The sequence below is a fragment of the Erpetoichthys calabaricus genome, chromosome 10 (genome assembly GCF_900747795.2).
Source record: "Erpetoichthys calabaricus chromosome 10, fErpCal1.3, whole genome shotgun sequence".
Lineage (NCBI taxonomy): Eukaryota > Metazoa > Chordata > Cladistia > Polypteriformes > Polypteridae > Erpetoichthys > Erpetoichthys calabaricus.
This window is the reverse complement of record NC_041403.2, coordinates 68952927-68960751: the sequence shown is the minus strand read 5'-3', so window position 1 is coordinate 68960751 and position 7825 is coordinate 68952927. Positions and strand designations below refer to the sequence as shown.

The window sequence follows — 7825 nt, the reverse complement described above, 5'->3', positions numbered from 1 at the left end:
AACTGCTTATAACCTGCAAGCAGAGCTCTGCAACAAACACTGCTAGTAGTCAGCCAGGGGCAGATGATTTGGAAAAGGCATAGGTTTTGGGCACTTGAGCTGTTTATATATTGAGCGGTTTCACATTTTTGCTACCATCATAACAATTAGAAGGCTGGAATCAGAAGATCTTAGTAAAATGTGCAGACAGTTAACCTGCTGTATAATTTAGTAGAACAGTAATCAGTTATGATCTAGGGCAGGGGTTCCGAAACTTTTCAGCTCACGACCCCCAAAATAACCGTGCCAGTGACTCGTGACCCCCACTATCCTCGGAAGTGGTTAAAATATACAAATGTTGCACGCAACGGTGCACATGTGCCAATAGGCCTATCCAAACATGAGCATGACAACACGAAAGAACACAATGGTCTAACAACCATATAATTTTTTTTTAATAGTAATTTACTCATTTGTTTAATTTCAACAAAATATCCTATCCAAACAAGAGCATGACAACAAAAAAGAACATAACGCTCTAACAACCATATAACTTTTTAAAAAATTGTTATTTACTCATTCGTTTAATTTCAACAAAACACCTCACCTAATGAGATGGGTGGATTAATTAATTTCTAAAAAGTTTAAAAAAAGTATTTGATTTCTTGGAAATCATCTCGCGACCCCCCCCCCCCCCCCCCAATGTCTCACGACCCCCAGAGGGTCGTGACCCCTACTTTGGGAACCACTGATCTAGGGCACAGACACTAATACGCTGTGTAGTGTGCACACAAAAAACTTTAATTTCATATACTCATATTGCCATGAGTTATTCAATTGTACAGTGCTGAAATTATTACAATAAATGTACTAATACTGAAATGTTCTTTTTACATGAGGTCAAATATAAAGTAGCATATTCACTTTTTAGTGTACATCAGATTTCTTCAAGATCAAGCAAACAACTAACCTGATTAAAAATTTGCAGAATGCCGAGGATCAATAGGTGAGTCAGTGCTGGCAATTGAACTAGTAGCATTGCATAATGGCATTCAATACCTTAGTCACTGGGCCACACAGCCTGCTTGTCTTTACCTTCATTTCTAAACTATGCGAATTGCTGGAGGCAAATGATGCAAGTAGTGAATTCATGGCATGCTATGTCGCTTGACTAGAATGCCTTCTTCCAGTCCTTTAAAACAGTTTAACTCTCCAAGTTAAGAATTCGATCAGAGTTCTTGATAAGGATGAGAATGCTATTGATGGTCAAGTAAATATAATCAAGGGCAACAGTTGAAAGTTCACACACATTGTTTATCTTAATCCTAATGGCCAGTGCATAACAACAGTAAGATAACTTAGCTGTTAATGGCTGAAGTCAATATAAAAAATAATGAAAACTTGAATGACCTTACTGTGGTGGGCTGGTGCCCTGCCCGAGGTTTGTTTCCTGCCTTGCACCATGTGGGATTGGGATTGGCTCCAGCAGACCCCTGTGACCCTGTAGTTAGGATTTAGGGGGTTGGATAATGGATGGATGAATGACCTTAAATCACGTCACTTCTAAATTTTGGAAATACAGGGTTATCTTTTATCCACTTCTTCCATTTATTGCAGCTTAGAGCCACAGGGATCTGGAGCCTATATTAGCATTACTGGATGTAAAGCAAAAAATCTTGTCCTGAATGAGGTACCAATCCATCACACACATACACAATTACAGTCTCCAGTTACTGTACATGAACTTTGGGATGTGGGGGAAAAACATGCACAGACATAAAATAAGATGAAAATGCACACACATCATGAATTTGAACAAACTCCTTGAACTTCTACTTTAAAATACCATCTGTACTGGGCTGTCGTCTAGTCCAGTAATGCATGCTGGGTACAAATTAGTATTATATTGGGAGAGCAACATTAGACAAAGGCAGCTGCTAGGCATATTGTAAAGTGAGCACCTTTCTTAAAGAAAATAATCTAGGCAGTTAGGGCATTGGACTTTAACCACAAGGCAATGTGACCATGAGCAAGTACATTATGACAATCGCATCACACGGTGCATGTTTGATTGAAATATTTACACAAAATTACCTTAATCATGACAGACCCCTTTACTGAAATTGTTGTGGAAAAAACTTTCCTCTACCTTCAAAGAAGGTAGTCACGAAGCCTAGATAAGAATGCAGAATATTTCTTTCTTTAAAAAGAATTATTTACAAATGTCTCAGTTCATGGAGTAAGCAATCAATTAAACAATTCATCTGCTTTTATATTTTTTTTTCTGAGTACATAGCCTCATGCCATATCATATAACTCTTAATATAGGGATCTTTATTACCTCCTCCAATAAACTAACTTCACCAGTAATTTCTGACTACTGTCAATTCTCCCATTATGCTGAACACCACTTTGTTAAGTGGGGTGTTTTGCAGATTATCCTATTGATCTCAGCACTGCTTCATAGGAGGGGTGTATGAGCTTTCCCATCAGTTTACCCCCAATTTCTGAAAGGGTACTTGTTACTCATTTACCTCATTCTATCCCAAACCGTTCAATACAACACAACAAGATACACGGTTGGGTTTGGGTACAATGCTTGTCAGGTGACAAGCTAAATAGACCAGACCACAGCAATGGAAAGTGGCTTATGGCTTCTTTTCCTAATAAAAATAAAATACCAAAACCCAGGGAATAAAGCAGATTTTAAAAAGACATTTTTATTTGTCTCAAATTTGGTCATAAAATAATTAGATTAGCTGGTTTTGTCATTATTCCAAATACTTGAGATATCTACACTGGATTACCAAAATGAAGGGCAAACAGTGTTACCCACCCACTCTTCACAAGGCTCCTAAACTGATGAACAAAGTGATATTAACACTTTTCATAAATCTACCTATACAAAGCACTGCACCAATTTCATGGTAGATGACCTCTGCTCTTTGGTTGGGACTGGGCTTTTCCATTATGAACCTTCTAATTTTAACAGCGGTAGCAGAGGTCAGTTGGCTAGTTATGGTAAATTAGTATAAAGATGGTGTTAATGCATTCACTAGATTATCCACATGAAGAACAAATATATTCCAGTAAGTTATTTTTCAGTCTGAATTACAGGATTGCCATGCGAGATCCCTACAATTTCAGATATGAGACCCTGAGCAACTCCATTAACGTACAAGAATTCCTTCATTTTTTGTTGCTGAAATTTTTATGTAAAAACACATGTTTAACACATTTCAAATATTATGAACTGGGTAGGATTGCAGTACACACTTTTAGACGAATCCTTGATTTCCCAGCTTTCTTTTCCTTTCCATTGATTGCCAACCCCCTTTATTTTTTAAGTGATCTATCATGGGTGTTAACACTGAATAGTTCTTTATCTGCTTCTTCTTTTCAAACCAATTTGCCAAGGGCACCCTTACTCAGTAGTACTAAACTTCTGAAAGATAGTTACTAGAATCCCTGGAATGCACAAGTCTGTTAATTGCATTAAGGGGTCACAGACTTTCTGCAGGTGATGTACAGGAAACTCAAGCTGTAATGAAAACTATTTTTTATATATTTTTTTTAGCTAACATACGTCTTTATCCATGGTCATGGACAGTAGGTGTGACTGACAAAATAAGACCACAAGTAAGATGAGGGAGGCAGAACTCATTCTTTGAGGTGCAGTGTGGAACTCAGTAATGTTGGAGGACTTGGCAGTATGCTCACTGTTACTCAAACAATAAGGAAATATGAGATGGCTTGCACATGCAGTGAATATGCTCTTGGGTGCTTCCCATGGGAACGGCAATGGGCACAACCTAATGAGAGGAGACCCAGGGGCAAACTGAGAAACAAGCTGAAAAGATGTTAAGGGAGTTTGGGAGTGCCTGGGAATTCTCCATTTAATGTGGAGACTGTTGAAGGGGATCTGAAGTCTAGTTGGGCCTGCTTAACCTGTTAGCACTGGGACAATCACAAGAACAATAGAATGGAAAATTAAATGAGAAATTATATCAGGAAATCAGAAAAGCAGCTTTTCTTTTTTGCAATTTTGTTCTTCATCCCCAGAAAAAAAAAAAAAAAACTTGATGTAGACAGGAGTAAAGAATGTCCTCTAAGAGGGCAATGGGCAGAGAAGCACAGGGACAGTTTTAAAATAACCTCATATATGGGATGTCCTGTATGATGGAGAGTATGCCCTAAACAGACATAAAAACAATTGGATGAGTCCATAATCTACATTAAAATGATCTTTTTTTCTAAAAAATATCTTTATACACAACTCAATAGGATATTTTTGTAAAATGTTGAACTACTACAACTTACTCATTTTAGAGTAGATCAAAAATAAAGTAGCAACTGGTAGAGTGCACCCCATCCTTTTTCTGTGGCCCTCTTTCTAACCTCTCACCTTAGGTGTACTTAGTAAACGTTTTGTCCAACTACATTGTCATTACACAACACTTTGCCATGTTCTCAAATCTTGTCTCATGGGTGTAGTGAACAGTAAATATAATCTAGATCTCAAAACTTACTGAGATGTATGATTTAATTGGTTATGCAAACATCTATGCTTTTGCTATATTTAAATATTTAAACATAGCTTTAACTTGCATTTCAACACATAAATAAAACAATTAGGCTGATTTGAGACTATTACAAGCCATTAAGCAAGTCATAGAAAAGGTTGTCATGAACATAGTACTGGCCGGGATACCTGCACTTCTTCAAGATGAGTTTCTCCGTCATAATATTGAATCATTGACGATTATATCTCAACGTTTAGAAGGTTCTCAGACCGCTGGGAGAAAAAGAGTATTTACACTTCCTCAGCTGCTGTCTCTCAAACCGATGTTGCCATTGGTAGCGATTTGACTGGCTCACAAAAGACAGAATTATTAACTTTGATTGAATGGAACACTGATGTCTTTTCAGACTTGCCAGGTGTCACTAACCTAGCAGAACATAAAATCACTACTGAACCCGGTGTCCGGGTACAGATGCGGCCGTTTCGAATCCTGGAAGCACGAAAAAATATTGTGCGCGAAGAAGTCAAGAGGATGCTGGCATTTGGTGTAATTCGTGAAAGTAAAAGTGACTGGTGTAGTCCGGTCGTATTAGTCCCAAAGCAAGACGGTTCGGTTCGCTTCTGTATTGATTTTAGGTGCTTGAATAAGGTCTCTAAATTTGATGCTTATCCAATGCCCCATGTTGACGAGCTGTTGGAAAAACTGGGTCAGGCGACCTATATCTCCACGCTAGATCTCACAAAGGGTTATTGGCAGGTGCCTCTAGAGCAGTGGTTCTTAACCTGGGTTCGATCGAACCTTAGGGGTTCGGTGAGTCAGTCTCAGGGGTTCGGCGCCGGGAGGTCAAGACATGCACCTGACTCATATGATTCGTATGACATGCCCCGCTTGGTCATCATTAGCTGTAGGTAATTACGCTACATTGTTCGGCCAATCGGTGCTGCAGGGAATTTGGTGCACTCAGTAGTCGACTTGTGACTGCCGTGATAGTATGTCGTGAGATTTCTTTCTTAATATTTTAATCCATACTAACTATGTCGAACAAAAAAAGAAAGTGGTTGGACGAATATGTACAACATGGATTCACATATATAACAGAACGTGATGGGAGTCAGCGTCCTATCTGCATGATTTGTAATGCCAAGTTAAGCAATTCTAGTCTAGTACCGGCAAAACTAAAAGAACACTTCCTTAACCTACATGGAGATGGGGAATACAAGAACACAACGCTTGCTGAATTCAAGATAAAGAGAGCCAGATTTGATGAAAAGGCCACTCTGCCTGCTCTCGGTTTTGTACCCATCAACAAACCGATCCTAACAGCATCGTACGAAGTTGCTTACCTGATCGCAAAGCAGGGCAAACCACACACCATTGGTGAAACACTCATAAAACCAGCTGTGTTGAAGATGGCAAATCTGATGCTGGGAAAAGCAGCCGAAGTTAAATTATCACAAATTCCTCTTTCAAATGACACCATCAATGAAAGAATAGAGGATATGAGCAAAGACATCTTAGCTCAAGTAGTTGCAGATCTAATTTCAAGCCCGACAAAATTCAGCCTCCAACTCGACGAGACCACAGACGTTTCTAATCTAAGTCAACTTGCTGTATTTGTGCGCTATGTGAAAGATGACATTATAAAGGAAGATTTTTTATTTTGTAAGCCTCTTACAACAACAACTAAGGCAGCCGATGTGAAGAAACTTGTGGATGACTTCTTCAGAGGCAACAATCTTTCGTGGGATATGGTTTCTGCAGTTTGTACGGACGGAGCTCCAGTCATGTTGGGAAGAAAGTCTGGTTTTGGTGCGCTAGTGAAAGCTGACACACCACACATCATTGTTACGCATTGTATTCTGCACAGGCATGCGCTGGCAACAAAAACCTTGCCTCCAGAAATGGCGGAAGTATTAAAAATTGTAGTTGAATGTGTGAACTATGTGCGAAATTGTGCGATAAGGCACCGCATTTTCAGTGAGCTGTGTAAAGAAATGGGTTCTGAATTTGAGGTACTTCTGTACCATTCTAACGTTCGGTGGTTATCCAGGGGACGGGTGCTGAATCGTGTTTTTGCTATGCGTGTGGAATTAACTCAGTTTTTACGAGAACACCAACATCGTCATGCAGATTGTTTTAAAAATTCTAGGTTCATTCTCATTTTAGCGTACATGGCCGATATATTCGCAGCTCTTAATCATCTCAATCAGCAGATGCAGGGTGGGGGAGTCAACATCATCGAAGCGGAAGAAAACCTGAAGGCTTTTCAAAAAAAGCTGCCGCTATGGAAACGACGAACAAAGAATGATAACTTCGCAAACTTTCCCCTGCTGGACGACTGTGTAAGTAAGATCGAAGATGTGTCTGGAATCGGAGATATTTCTGTAACTAAGGAACTGAAGCAAGCAGTTGCCACGCACTTAGATGAGCTTGCAAAGTCTCTCGACGGATACTTCCCTACAAGAGAGTCATATCCAGCATGGGTGAGACAGCCGTTTACGTTTGACATTGAGACAGCAGATGTCAATGATGAATACCTCGACGAAATCATTGAAATTCAGCAGAGCCAGATTCAACAGCAACTCTTCAGAACAACAACGCTCTCATCGTTTTGGTGTCGACAAATGGTAAGTTATCCTACTATTGCTAGGAAAGCCCTGGAAATTTTTATACCGTTTGTTACAACATATCTTTGCGAGCAATCTTTTTCGAGGATGCTGGACATAAAAACGAAGAAAAGGAACAGACTTTGTTGTGAAAATGACATGAGAGTGGCAATTGCCAAGGTGAAGCCACGCATTTCTGAACTGGTCTCTCAAAGGCAACAGCAGAAGTCACACTGATTTGCAGTAAATATTCATTATTATTGTAGCCTGGTGAAAATTAGGTGATTTAAATAGTATAATACAATAAGTTTATTATTGGAATACATAAGTTTAAAAATTAAAATCATTTCAGTGTGGTAGTATTAAAAAAGGTTATGTCCTTGTGAAAAGGTATGTAATTTGTTGTGAATTCATGCATTATATTGGTTTTGTTCTTTAAACTCAGTGATGTTAATACACGATTCATTTTGTAAACCAGTAAAACATATACCTATGTCTTGAATTTGAAAAAAATCATATTTTATTTTTCAATAAAGAAGGGTTCGGTGAATGTGCATATGAAACTGGTAGGGTTCAGTACCTCCAACAAGATTAAGAACCACTGCTCTAGAGGCTGACAGTTGTGAGAAAACAGCATTTTTGACTCCTGACGGACTTTATGAATTTACGAGACTCCCGTTTGGTCTTCATGGGGCACCTCTAACTTTTCAGCAAATG

General features: G+C 39.0%; 1 protein-coding gene across 1 annotated transcript; it reads left to right on the top strand.

Moving 5' to 3' along the window:
- The first annotated feature begins 5536 nt into the window (after positions 1-5536).
- LOC127529319 (protein ZBED8-like) lies at positions 5537-7345 on the top strand. The gene has a single exon (XM_051932434.1). It carries the CDS (start codon positions 5537-5539, stop codon positions 7343-7345), a length of 1809 nt encoding a protein of 602 aa, XP_051788394.1.
- The last annotated feature ends 480 nt before the right edge of the window (positions 7346-7825 follow it).